Genomic DNA, 14,559 nt, shown 5'->3' with positions numbered 1-14,559 from the left:
TCCTGTATTTGGTTGCCTCCGCACACCCTGTTCCTCGGATGTGGCTGAGACTTTGGCCTCATGCTTGGGACTCCTGGACATCCTGTGGCCAGAGCAGAATTAAGTAAGCCCTTGATTCACATGTGGTTTAGCTGTAAGCACAGAAAGGACACCAAGGTATGGCCCCAAGCAATGTGTAGTGACACAGCAGTGACACGTTTCCATCCTGTCTCTGTTTTGATTATACGGCTGCTTAGTTCTCAAGTGGTTTGCTATGTGGCAGGAGTGTCAGACTCCATTTCCTCCCTAGTGGGGCAAGACTCTATGTGACTTTTTATCCTGCTTAATTTTCTGCCCATTTCTGTCCTTCATTTCCGGATGGATATGTGAGTTTCGAACAGGGAGGAGTTTAAGGTGTGGGGTGCCCCATCCTTCCCCCTCTATGTGCAGCAGCACTCCTTTACTCCTCTGCGGAGGAGCATCCGCTCTCTGCCTGGTGCTTGCCACAAGGATAGAGGAGTTGTTCCTTTTCACACTACAACACTTGCTGGTGGCAGCTCACCTCCAGCTCCAGCTGTAGGGGCTGGTGGGATGGGCTGCTGGGCCAGCCAAGCCCTGGGCAGAGAGGGGCTGGATCTCAGTGCAGATGCTGGACTTTCAGGTGCCCCAGTTTCCCCTGCAATGAGATTAATTTTACCCTTAGGGCCTCTGCCTGTCCCTTGCCTCTGAAGGTAAAACATATCTGCACCTGCCCCCAGTGAGTTTTGGGGAAAAACAGAAGTCAGAGGAAAATGAAGTGATTACTTTGGCATGGGGACCTACAGCTCATTTTGCTTGAGCAGTCCTCTTTTTGCTTTAAGATTCCTTGGCTTTAGTAGCATAGTATTTATTGCAATTAATTACATTTAAATGGACCATGTGGTGTTTGGAAAGGAAGTGGACAGACTGCACTGTGGGGATGGAAACAGACAGCAACATCTCCTGGGTGGTAAATTCCTGATGCAGCCCCGGAGAAAAGGATTCAGCTGAGACCCTGGCTATTGAGATTTTGAAAATGTGTGACTTATTTCTGTAAGCAACATTGAATTTGACCCATGATGGGCCAAGCTTGCATCCCCAATAACTATTTTTATTAGCTGTACACAGATCGATCATTTTACCTTGATGCAGTACTTGCAGAGCTGTAATTACAAGTGAGTACTTACAGCATTGGTAGTTTTGGAGAGCAATGTATGTGTTTTTTTGCAGGTAATAAAATGGAAAATCCAATTTGCAATTGCAAAGCAAGCCCCCGAGTGATACGTGATCTTCATAGCAGCACCGGTCAGAGGGTTACAGCTAATCACAGTGCTGGCTCGTTCCCCGGTGGCCTTTGCCTGAAAGCTGAATAGCGGAGCAGCATGAGCCTCCGCCTTGAGCCAGCGTAGATTTAGACACACCAGTTTCTAGCTTATTAGGTCCTCTTTGTCACAGCACTTAATCCTGCTTCCTGATCCTTGTTAGAACAGGGCTGCCGAGTCCCTTAATAAAGGAAATGGGTGCAAGGCTCCTAACGAGGCGCACTGAAGCGTGAGGCAGCAAGGGCAATTGCCGCTGACTGACAGGGGGGTGAAATGCGCCCTGCCTGCTATTATGTCAAAGAACCGGCTGCAGACAGCTGACAGATGAGCTTGCTGAGGTAATGGTAACTTGCTGATAGGCCAATATGAGATGCATGACATCTTTTCACAGGGTATAATGGTCTGTCTTTACTCTAATTGTGTTAACCCTTTTTATGGAGAGAAACAAGTCAAGGATTGGCTCTGATGCAGAACATGCGCTGTGCTGGCCAGCAAGCACAGTGCTTGCAGCAGCTCGCATAGCATGTGGGTTCATGCTACTTACAAAAATGCCTTAATTTTGAAAAGCTAGCATGTCAGGTTGACTTAAGATTTCTCTGGCAGCTTGGCTTGGTCCATCTTCAAAACCTTCTAATTTTTTTGTTTGTTTGTTTCCCGTGGTCAAAGATTTATTATTATTATTATTATTATTATTATTATTATTATTATTATTATTATTATTTACTTTAGGTTTCTGGGAGGAAGGTAGGCACCTCTTCATCGTAAGATTCAGAAAAATAAATTTTAAATGGTAGCACAGATTTTTTAATTTAAATAAGAGAAGAAAATATTTCAATGGCTAGGTCTTCCTGGAATTCAGCCTGTTGTATCCATAGTCATGAGGAATTTCAATAAAGCATGTACTGTTTGGGTTTTGGGTGGTAAACACTTACAAAATGAACAAATGAACAAAAAAATCCCGAGCAAACCCCTAATAAGTCACTTTAAGTTTCATGTCAACAGAATAGGTAAAACTGGCATGTTGCAAGAATGACCTTTTTTTGTTTTCTCAGTATCGAGAACTATAACTACAGATCAGCAGTAGGATCTGGGTACAGACAACAAGTTGGTCACTGGGAAGGCCAGAATGCTTGTTGACCATCGCTTGTGGACATGATGCTTGGAGCAGTGATGGAGAAATGCTGTGCAATGCTAAGTTTCAGCAGAGCAAACTCCTACCACAGCATGATTCTCCTCTTACTCCTGCAAGCCATGGTGAAGAGGGATCCTTTGCTGAATTGTCTCCGGAAGATATGTTTAGTGGTTATGTGAGAATTTAATGCCATAGCAGAGCTGGGAGGTTCGGAGTTGGGAATCAGGAAGCCCCAAGTTCTACTGCAGTTGTCCTGCCCATGCTGGCTGAATTTACCTGCAGAAGGACAACCCAACACCTGTGCACTATTAAGCACTGCTGAGAACTAATTTGATGAATAAATATTATAATGCCTTGGACAGAGTTAAATCCTGTTGTGCATATGTAGTAGCACTGTGAAGTGAATAGGGTGGAACTGCATCCAGTATGGTGGGAACTACTATGACCTCCTTTCCTTCTTGGCTAAGACTGAAATATTTGCTTTTATTATGGTTATATTCTCTGAAATTAATGAAAAGTTTTATATTCACAGCAAGATATTTCTTTCAAATTTTTTGTATTTAATTTTTTTTTTCATATATTGTTTTGTTTAATCCCTTTCAGGTAATCTGGATTTGACTGGTCAAAAGCAAGTCTTCAAAGCAGAGAACAATCCTTGGGTTACCCCTATTGCTGACCAGTTCCAGCTGGGAGTGTCTCACGTTTTTGAATACATTCGTTCAGAAACATATAAATAGTAAGTATTACATTTTGTAGCTGTGTTGGGTTGTTGTATTTTCCTGTAGCGTGTTCGGCTAAGTGTTGTGAACTACATCCTTCTTTCATAATCCATGCAGTAGCTTGGTATTCAGGGCAAATATGCAAACCTGTACATTTATATTAAGGAATTTTGCTAACAAGAAGGTAAATAAACAGTATTTAGACATGGTAGGGAAGTACAAAGACTGCTTGATATTGGCCTGCATTTGTTCCTCATTTCTAAGAGCTATTAAGTAACATAAGAGATGTAAAAGAGCAAGCATGACAAGTCTTTGAGCAGTACTAGTTTTAAATATGTACAGTAAGGTTTTATAGATTGAAATAGATATTTTTAAATGCTTTTAAATGCAAGTTCTTATGTTTTGAAAGAGTTGTCCAGAATTTAAACCTGTTTTGATCTGAACTGGTTTACAAAAGTCTACAGTCCTGGTAAATCAAGTACAGATACTAATGTTTTCTTCAACAGTGTAAGTGGAAAAAAATAAAACTTATGCTGGGACTTCTCTATTTTGATTCAAAATTTTGTGTACAAATGGAAAACATTTGTTAAGGAAATACTGTCTTTAATCATTTTACTGAAAATAAATCGTTCAATTTCCGTGAAATTTCCATGTTCCCAGGCTACAATAAAACATTAGAAGTTATTTTTACATGTCTGAAAACAACCTTGGTACTGTCTGCCTAGAAGCAGTAGGTATCACAGCACATAGTACAAGTTCTAGGTTGGAAATTTAGTTTTTGCATTTCCCTTTAATTTAAAAAAATATTTTAATAATTTGTAAGCATTTCTGTCAATTTTTTTTAATGCGGTAGCTGTCTGAAATTAATTACCAAGAGAGAGTATTCACAAGTGAAGGTCTTGGGATTCCAATTAAGTAATTGAGATGTACATTTCTATATGAAACTAAGTGATCCAGCAATGGCTTTTGTAGGCTGTTCTTCATTTACAGAATTTAAGTGAAAAGGATCACAGATGGGAGAGTGGTTACAAAAATTGTGTGTCTCAGAAATGTCCTGATATTTATGCTGTAATTTGTGTTCTCAAGATAGACTCAAGTGGGCTGCAACACCCTTCTCCCAGTAGTACTCTGTACTACAGACATGGTGTAGGGAAATAGCTGTCTAGCTCCTTAGACTGTCCCTTCCCCACAATCCTCTGTGTAGCTGCATATGGGTTCCTTCATAATTTTTTTTAATTTTGAATTTTGGATCTGTTTTTTGAGAAATGTACATTAGGGGCCCTTTTGCAGTTCTCACAGGGACAGCTCTGGGCATCATGAGGACAACAGCGTTTCAAGGGCTGAAGTGCAGTTTTGAGAATTTGACCTATATTCAGTTTGAGTGGGGGGCTGTTGTTGTATCTATAAGAAAAAAAATATGTAACTATGGATATATTAAATTGCTCTGTCAACTTTTCTTGTGCAATCAAAATTGACACCAAAGGTTCTGTAATTCATCACTTGCCTCAACTATTGCTCTTTGTTTTAAATTATCCATGTTGTGTTTAATATCTTTTTCTTTGCTGAGGTGTAACAGTGTCTTATTGGCTAATTGGCTGATTTTGATTTTGTTCACAGTAAATATTTAAAGCCTGTATAGTTAACAGTGTGAGCAAAATCCGACTACCCATTATTGGGGGTGGGGGAATAGAATCATAGAATCTTTCTATGGCTCATGCGTTTTGATCTTAGCAGCTTATTCAGTTAAAATGTCATTACTTTCAAAGATTAGTGATGAAAACCAAAAGCATGCAGATGTTAATAAGTAGATTTCATTTTTTTATTTTCAGTATATAACCATTTCATATTTAAACCATACATTTAAAATATCTGTATAATTTTGTTAGAATCCCGCAGCAATGTCTTTTGTTCCCTGATTGTACTTGTTTCACATGCTATAGAGTTTGTGGATTTTCCTTCTGAAAAAAGATTGTCCTTTTTATTTCCAGTTTCCTTTAAATATGTGATCTGAGAATTATTTGGATGCTACCTGCTACAGACATTTTTCTGTTTGCATTTGATTTTAGGTGTTATAACTCGTGAGCAATGGCATAATCTAGGTAACAGGTCTAGTAGCATTATTGTGCACAAAAGCAAATAAGCTGTGAACACAGAAGAAATGAAAACTCCTTTTTGTGATGAAACTTTGATCTTTCCCTACTAACAACTATACACTTTCAACCTCCGTTTTCTTTCAGAGCTTATGCCTGGGTAGTGTATCGTTTTTCTCATTAAGCAAATCACAAGGTTGAGATGTGAACATAGTAGTTTCCGCTGTAGATATCTAACTGAGCAAAATTGAGCTTGTTTTTTTTGGATCATTGAGCTAAAAGAAAAATATAAAAATTAGCTTGCAACATTTGAAAAACCCAGACAGCTTAACTTTTACTGTGAGGTAAAGCTGACAAAGGTGGTTGGATAGAATGGTGTTTAGATAACCTCACTTGCAACACTGAGAAAAAAGAACAGCTCACATACGTTCAGAGCTGACAATCAGATCAGTACGCTTACTTTCAGGTACTTTCATAAACCAGGAACTATGCATCTATATCGCAGATGGATTTTGAGCTCCAGAGATGGTAATTGTCTCCCTATGCCCATTGCTTTTGCTGGCTGATTGCAAATATTGATTTTACATTGTTTACAAGCCTAACATTGTCTATACTGGCTAAGACAGAGAGGGTGTGCTCATACAATCACAAGTGTCAAGTTTCAGGGGTTTAGCAAGTTACATTTCACTAAGTGGGTTTATGCTAATACAGTTTATTTTGTGTTTGCAGTGACTGTTATCTGGCTGTTAGCCAGAAAGTGGTAACTCGGTGAGTCTTGGCACTGGACTCTCTCGCAGTCACGTTACTAAACCTTGAGGTTTCTACTGATGGCTGTCACAAGCCATAGCTGTAGGCTACACTCAATATCAGAGCTTTCAATTCAGATTCTGTGTGGCTGCACTTGTGAAGCAACTACCAAATAGATCACAAACGTCTTCTTTCTGTTGTGAAATGTACTGACTGTTTCAAGCATATTTAGTGAAAAATTACACCCCATTTTTAGCTTTGTCTTAGGATATTCATGCTCTAGTGATTAATTGGTAAGAAGAGATGACACCCGTGAGGGATGATTGTGTCTAAAGATAAAATGTCATTTGTCTCACATACTCGTACATTTTCACACTCCTGTTTTATCTGGTACTGAAGTACCAAGTATAAAAGTGGAATTGCGCTTCATAAGCGTGTTAGCCAGCTGGACCCTCACTCAGATCAGCTCTTCTTACTCTGTAGCTTCTTTCATTTCCTTTAATTTCCTTACCTTTCATGAGAAATTATGCCAGGTGATTTTTCTCAGCCCTCATTTTTCAAGGAAGACTTGTGCTGACAGAAAGACGGGCCATATATTGTGGCAGAAAATGTGTGTGGAGGGGCTCTTAATTCTTAACAGGAAATTCAGCAGCTCTTGGCACTTTGCTAGCTTTTGTTGGCTAAAACACGCCCACTGCACGTATCATCCTGTGACAGCATCATTTGGAAATAGGTCAATTTGCCAAGTACATAATGATTTTTAACCTCTGACTGCCTTGCTAACTTTCTGAAAGTTTAGTAAGCTGAATTTTGGCTTTGATTTTATAGATACTCAGAAGGTGCCATTAAACTCCCCGTGTGGTGTCATGATAGTGTTGAAAAGCAGTTAAAGAACTTGCTCAACCAATAAGAGTAGTGGCAACCTCATGTTCTCAAAGGGCTTAACTAAATGTTTTATTTTGCCTTTAGTCTACTTTCAAAGTGACCTTTATGTTGTAAGCATATTCTCAGAGGATTTTCTCTGTCTAGGGTACTGACAAAGAGACGATGGGTTGTATGATTTAGTGGTTACAATGTACTGAAACAACTGCAGACAGACATGAATGTTTGAACGAAAGCAGAAATTAAGTTCCTATGAAGATCGGAAATCCTGTGATGCTCATCAGGATCGGTGTAAGACAATAAGTGATTTGATTAAGATGAGGTAAAGCTGAGACGTACAATTGGTACCAGTGGGTGGGTTTGGTTGCTGACATGTACGGAGAAATTAAACCGGAAAGCTGCTCTTTGGGTACATTTCTGTCATTAATCACATGCTGTTGATCAGTCTTCATATGAAACTTGTTCTTTGCCTGTTTGTTCTTGCAAGAGAAAGGGTAGTGCTTTTGCTTGTATCACAGCAGAGTCTATTGCAGTCATCGTCACCTGATAGTATAATCTCAGCTAAAACAAAATAATTTGCTAGGTCCTGAGTGCTTAGAGTAGCACTCAGACTTCTAGCATTTTTAAGCTGCTGTTGAACCCAGCAGTCACCTTTTAACACTTTATTTAATGATTGCTGTCTCCCCATTTGACCTCCTTATTCCAATGGGGCAGAATTATGATAGAACAGTCACCATTTGTCAGGTTTTTAGAACGCAGGTTTTCCCCACAAGGCAGTCAGTTTGGAGTTGAGAGTCTCGACAAGATGTGTTGTGAAAGGAAGTAAGTTGCACTTTTCACATTTCCATGAGGAAAGGTGGTAGAAGAGCAAACCATTTTAAAGACTGCCACATCAACTCTTAGCAGAGGAAGTGGTTTGATAAATGCTATGCTGAGCATATATTGCTTGGCGGCATTGTAACACAGGCTTCCCTGGACAGGCTGCTCTGTGCTAAGGCTGCTATTGTTACTGAAAACCTCATTTTATTGGCAGTGACAGCCTGGAAGAATCCACTCTTGGTTCAGTCTTCTATTTAGAGACAATGGTCCTGCTTTCTTCTTGAGAATGAATTGTTGCACTGGACCCCCACTATTATGTAGCAGCTGCTTCCAGGGCAGCAGACACAGGTCATGAAGTAAGAAGTTCTCCTTCTACATTATATTCATGAAGAGTATTTCAGCATTTATTTTTAACAACTAGAGGAGACCGGCAAGATACAGAGTAATGCACTAGAATACAAATAGTATCCTGAAATAATTCCTGTTCTCATTCCAGTTGTTAAGCTTATTTAGTTTCAGCTGCATGGTTGGTGCTGTCCAAGATGTAAAGATGATGTTCAGTAAAACCTCACTTATCACAGAATGGAAAAGGGACCAGACAAGTTAAAAATCCATGTGTTGGAGGTTGGGAAGCACGCTGGGGAGGTGGGAGTTAACAGCAGATGAGATGTAGGCACCAGCAGGTTGAACTGTTAATTGCAGAGGTTGTCCTGGAATGGTGTTATTTGTGCAGCAGTCATGGACCTGCAAGAATTTCTTTTTTTAGCACAAAAAGCAGGAGTATTTAAGTGACGTTTGCTGATGACACAAAGCTAGCAGTGCAGAAGAGAACCTGCACACCGCACAGGAAGAACTGGCAAATGAGGGGGAAGGCTTAGGTGTGTTAGCTACAGGTTTTCTGTGAGCCACCGGTGTGATATGCAGGAGTGAGAGGAAGAGAAGCGCAATCTCCAGAGCTGGGTTTAGAGAGTGGGAATTTTCCAGTACAGAAAAGGAAATATTACATGGTTCTGGTTGTCATGTTCATGAAAGATTAATTCAGGCAGGAACAGGCAAAATGAGGAAGAATAATAGGATGATAAAAGGAATGAAGAGCAAGAGGAGATTTAAAAGGTATTTGGTCTATTTAGCAAAGCAAAGTCTGATAACAGAGATCTGTGCTGTCATTGGGAGGGAAACAAGGAGGAACAGGTTTCATTTAAGGTATTAAAAAGAGAAAGGGTAGACATAAGAACAGATAGAAATAAGCTGCTTGAGTATATATTTGAAGGAAGGTGTCTAATTATTCAGGGACCTGATAGAAATTGCCTTCTGACGGGAGAAATGAAGGCCAAAATCTCATTTGTTTCAAAACGAGCTCTGATCAGTTTGACCAGGAATAGATGAGATGATTTCTCGTGGCAGAGGATGGCATGTCTGTCATGCAGGCAGATCTTTGTGCTCCTGTATTCAAGTGTACTGATTTTTGAGTGAAAAATCTGGATGAAACCCCCTATATTAAGGGAGACAAAGCTCCATTGTTTGCCAAATAAGGCAAAATATTATTTTGCATATTCTTGCATTTAGTAACTTGTTTAAATAAACATGTATGGCAGTTTTGTGCAATAGCTTAATATGACTGTTTTTTTAGTAACCTAATAATTACTTGCTATTTTGTATATTATGTATTCCTTAGGAAAAATTCATTTGGAGTTATGAAAATCTTCATAATATTTCTTTCTTTGCTTATGTTGAAGAAATACATAGAAAGAATGCTTCTCTTTGGCAGTCTCTAAGTAAAATTAAATAACTTCTTGTATTATCTAGTCATTATCTAATCTTGTAATGTTACCAAAAAGAAGCAAATTGAGCACAGTATGATCTTGGGAATAATTTCTAATGGTGACAGTAGAATGTGAGTATTCTGAAGACTCTGTGGGAAATAGAGACCATAGAGAGGAACACAAATGAGCTGATGTAAACATCTGACATAAATTTGATTGAAAGGAGTGCGGTTAGATGCCTCAGCCATTTGTGTGACTCACAGAGGTCAATGAAGATTTAAAGAACTCAGATAACATGATTCTACCCTGCTTCGCTAAGAAAAATAGGCCCTGATAAATGCTATTTTTGGTCTTTATTTTTCTTTTGTCACTAGTATTCTTTGGTAGTTGTGGAACAGAAGGTTTGTGCATTAGTTTTCTCTTAGGCTTGGCTCTGCAAATACTTTTGCTTCTAGAACAGGTATTCTGCTTGTTTCTAGGGATCTTGTGCATGTGCTCATAGGGTTAACTTTTAGTAGTTCTTTTTCCTTCTCATTTGCACGGTCTGGTTGCCCTGGGCCCCATACAAGAAATAAGATGGTGTTATGTGTTAACAGTCCTTTGCTGGACCTCACTTCTGTATTTCAGTGACTTTCTAGCTTGGCATCTTTTACCATTTGGCCCCTGGCATGGGTGCACCATCTGTGCCTGTGGTAGCTGTGACCTCCTGTATTTTAGGGTGGTTTCAAAGACCAGGTAAAGATAGCAGGAAAGATACAACCTCAGTGATCTACCTTGGGTGAGGTTTTCTGAGATGTTGCATCTTGTGTGAAGATGAACTCATGGAAGATTGAACCTCCATCAAAGGAAGGCAGGAAGCAAGATCCATCGTAACTAAGAAATAAACAACTGTTAACAATCCTGGTTCACACATTTTGATCACGTACCAGTAAAAAAAAATTAATTAACCAATAAAAATCGTTTATCAGCCTGATGTGGAGAACTATAAAGATGTCATTTACATTTTGTTCTTTTGTATCAAAGGCATGGTACTGTATATTTTATATAAAAATACTGATTTGTATTCCAACCAAACCTTGTATTTATTGGCTGTATTTTAAAAATTGATAAATATATTAGTACATTATTTCCAACAGAGACAATAGATGACTCAGAGTCCTGACATCTTTAGACAACATTTACATGCAAATCTGTAACTCTTCCCTAAAGAAGAACAAACGGGAACCCATGTTGAAAGATAAAAAAGAAAAACAGTATCTCTGTATATTTGTGTTTATATATTACTAAGATGGATAAGTAATAAAAACAAAGCTATCACTGATGTATCTGACAGATATAGATACTGCACATATAAATACTAGTCTAACTACTCGTATTACCATTCCCTTTGATGTGAACTTTCATATAAAGTTTAGAATATTATGCAGTAATCCATTTACCATGTCAAGGATGATAGCCCAGGGCTTAAGTCACGGGGGCAGATGTCTAAGGCTCTGTTAGAAGCAGAATTGGAAAGAAGTGAGGAAAGTGCAGAAGCTGAGGACTTGATGAAACCAAGGTGGGGAAAACAGTGACAGCAGGATACAGGTTTTGAATAGGGAAACAAGATAAACTTGCATCTAACTATAGGGCAAGGCAAGATCAGTAGCTGCGTTAAAAATCGGTGGTAATTATGGTAAAATCCAAATTGAGAAACAGGCAGGGATGTATCAAAGAAACTGGTAAGAAGCAGAACTGAGGACCTGGTGTAGGGAACAGGTTGGGGTCTAAGCAAGCAAGCAAAGTATGAGATGTGCAGCTGCGGGCAACTGGCACACTGAGCAGGAAAAAAAAATAGGCGAGATTGAATAAAGTATGTGCAGTGGGAAAAAAGGCTTATCCAGAGCGGGATGTACCTTGTTGGGCTCTTAGCCTTTGGCTATCTGATTTGATAAATCCTAGAAATTAAGTGGGTCCTTTTCTGAACTATGATGGTCAGATGACTTTCCTTCCTTCATTATTATTAATCATATTCTGTTATGGTTCTGTTCTATGTTCAGTGCAGGCAGGATGATCTTTTAAGGAAGATTAGTTATTCCTCAGTCCACTCAGTAGAAGCCTGACCAACATTTTGTTGTGAGAAATGGTTTTAAACCTCCAGATCTGTGGACATGCAGTCATAAAGTTTAGGAGACTTGATTGACAGAGTCTGGACTAACCAAAGTTTGTTTTAATTACATTGTGTTGTTAGGGAAATACCAAAAAGTGACAGAAGTGCTGGTATCCTTCCAACATCAAGGAAGAGAAATAGACTAAACTGGATTATTATGACCTAGTTTATTCTGACATCAATGTTGAATTAAATTGTTGAAGAAGAGACATGGGATTCTGCTAGTGAAAATACACAGAATATGACTGTAGTATTAATATAGTTCATACAGTTAAGGCATGAATATGATTTTGAGAACTATTTCGTAAAGAAACATTCTAAATGTAGTTCGCCAAGGCAACTCTTTAACGACATAGAATTTTGCGAAGCATTTAGATTGCACAGTGCCAAACATTCTGATTAGAAAATGAGCACTGCATGATTTCAGTAAAATGCACAGATTAACAACTATCCGATAGGTCTTGGGAGATAATTACCAACAATGACATTTCTGCTGATCTCTGCAGAGATCTGACCTGTAACCATTAGATGTTCTCCTCAAGTATTTGGGAGCAAATATACAGTCATTTCTGACTAAAAATTGTAGATGACCTGGAAGCTGGTGGAAGACAACAGTGAAAATATGTGCTGTCCCGGATCACAGGATCACACAATGAACTGTGTGAATGAATAGTGTATTTTAAAGTAGCTCAAAGAAAAGTTGCGTATCTCTGAAAAAGAGGTATATAGGATATACCATGCATTGTGGTTACAGGTGGAGATAAAAAGGAGTCAATACTGCTTTCCAAAAAGCAATTGTTTTAAGAGACATAATATAACTAAAGTGCACTGTCATCTCACAGTTCAATGCTATAACCAAAAGGCCTAAAAGAAGCCTTGCGTTAGTGAATATAAGAATAGGAACCACTTTCAACATCAACTGAGGCTGATACTGAATTCAGTTCTGGTGTCAGTAGTTTTAAAGAGATGTTAAAAATGTGTTTAGATACAGACACCTCAAAATTGTTTGAGAGCAGAAGTCAAGCAGATTAAGAAAGCAAGGTACGAGCTTGTAAAAGGAGGCTTATTAGGGCAAGCTGACAGAGAAAGCAGCAGATTCGTTTTCTCTTATTGTCATCTCATTGCTTCGGGATACTTTCTGGGAAAATATGTTTTAGAGCAACATCTCGGTATGAAAGTTACTATATGAACCATGATGGCTTTTAATACATTATGCCAAATAGATGATGATCATAGAACAGTTTGGGTTGGAAGGGACCTTCAAAGCTCATATAGTCCAATCCTCCTGCAACGAGTAGGGACATCTTCAACTACATCAGGTTGCTCAGAGCCCCATCCAGCCCGGCCTTGAATGTCTCCAGGGATGGGGCATCTACCACCTCTCTGGGCAACCTGGGCCGGTGTTTCACCACCCTCATTGCAAAAATTTCTTCTTCATGTCTACCCTGAATCTCCCCTACTTTAGTTTAAAACCATCACCCGTTGTCCTATTGGAACAAGCCCTACTAAAAAGTCTGTTCCCATCTTTCTTATTGGCCCCTTTTAAGTACTGAAAGGTGGCAATAAGGTCTCCCTGGAGCCTTCTCTTCTTCAGGCTGAACAACCCAAACTCTCTCAACTTGTCCTCACAGGTGAGCTGTGCCAGCCCGCTGATCATCTTGGTGGCCTCCTCTGGCCGCTTTCCAACAGGTCCATGTCTTTCCTGTACTGAGGGCTCCAGAGCTGGACACAGGACTCCAGATGGGGTGTCTCCAGAGTGGAGCAGGGTGGCAGAATCACCTCCCTGGGCCTGCTGACTGTGCTCCTTTCGATGCAGCCCAAGATGATCTATTGACTGATTCTAAATTTTACCACAACTGCTGCAATTTCAAGGCCTCGTATCCAATAGTGTGCTCCACTGCTCTGGGCATGGTGGGCCAAACTTCTCATCTCCAATGGATTCAAGGGGTTTTCTCAACATTTCCAAGTGTGCTCTATTGGGTTTTTGTATGTGTGGCGTTTTTGGGGGCTTTTTTTGATTTGTTTATTTGTTTTCGTGACAATACTGCAGAGAACAGAATTTGAATTTTACAGCAGGTAACAAAAACGATAGCACATTTTAAAGAAAATCCTCTAGACTGCAACAAGGAGAAAAATAAATAGGAAACAACAGACAAAACAATACTATTTGAGAACTGAAGTGGAAAATGTGTAGGTAGCAATAAAGATTTTCTGGTAAACTTGAGTAACTAACAGCAAGTAGTGGTGAGCCTGTTAACCCTTTGTAATTTTCCAAATTCACTTGTTTTGCTTTTTTGTTTTCTTTTTGGTTCTTTACAACCAAACAAGAAGAGTTACTGCACACATTTGCTGGTTTTATTTGAGAGATAAATTAAAAAGTGGCGCTTTTATAATCAAGCAGAATTGTCTGCAGTTGCTATTCTCTATGCAGTCATATCTGTTTTATTACATGCTGGCATTTATTGAACTCTGGTTTCTTATTTCAGTCTCGCATTATTTGGGGGTTTTGTGTGATCTTTAGCAATTTTTTTGCCTTCCTGGTGAGGGCTGTCAGATAAGGAAGTGTCCCTAATTTTATGATTGACTTTATCAACTATTTGTCCAGTGGGGAGGGCTGAGGTGGGAATGATTCTGGTGCCATTTGTTGGAACCACTTGTAGTCCAAGCTCTGATAAACTTTTTAAAAGCCATTATTTTATTTTAGAAGGTATTACTGCCATCTGGTTTATATGTACTTTTACAGCCCCTTATACCTAAGGAACAGTGTTGAAAGTGGTTATGATCAAATTTAATTTTAAATTATTGCTATTAAAATTAACTGTTTCTTTAGAAGTATAACCTGAAAATCAGGAGCTTCTACTGTGTATGACACAGGATTTCTCAGTCCTTTATTTCAACTCATTTTCTTCTGTCCAAATAAGAAGTGTCCTACTGTTAAA

The 14,559-nt window shown here is 39.1% G+C and overlaps 1 protein-coding gene across 5 annotated transcripts in view; it reads left to right on the top strand.

The window, feature by feature from the left end:
• The window catches only part of RSU1 (Ras suppressor protein 1), a 104,038-nt gene that overhangs the window by 38,282 nt on the left and 51,197 nt on the right, over nucleotides 1-14,559 (top strand). For 4 of the 5 annotated variants that reach the window (XM_080339143.1, XM_080339144.1, XM_080339145.1 and 1 more), the window contains one exon: nucleotides 3,055-3,187. In XM_080339143.1, the coding sequence (XP_080195269.1) occupies nucleotides 3,055-3,187 (133 nt within the window). Of the gene's footprint in view, nucleotides 1-3,054; nucleotides 3,188-7,036; nucleotides 7,129-14,559 lie in introns of those variants that run through there. The other variant, XM_080339147.1, reaches the window with a different exon arrangement.

This window comes from Nesoenas mayeri (genome assembly GCF_963082525.1).
Source record: "Nesoenas mayeri genome assembly, chromosome: 2".
NCBI classification, from domain to species: domain Eukaryota; kingdom Metazoa; phylum Chordata; class Aves; order Columbiformes; family Columbidae; genus Nesoenas; species Nesoenas mayeri.
The sequence above is the reverse complement of the archived record's forward strand: the minus strand, read 5'-3'. Positions and strand labels throughout refer to the sequence as shown.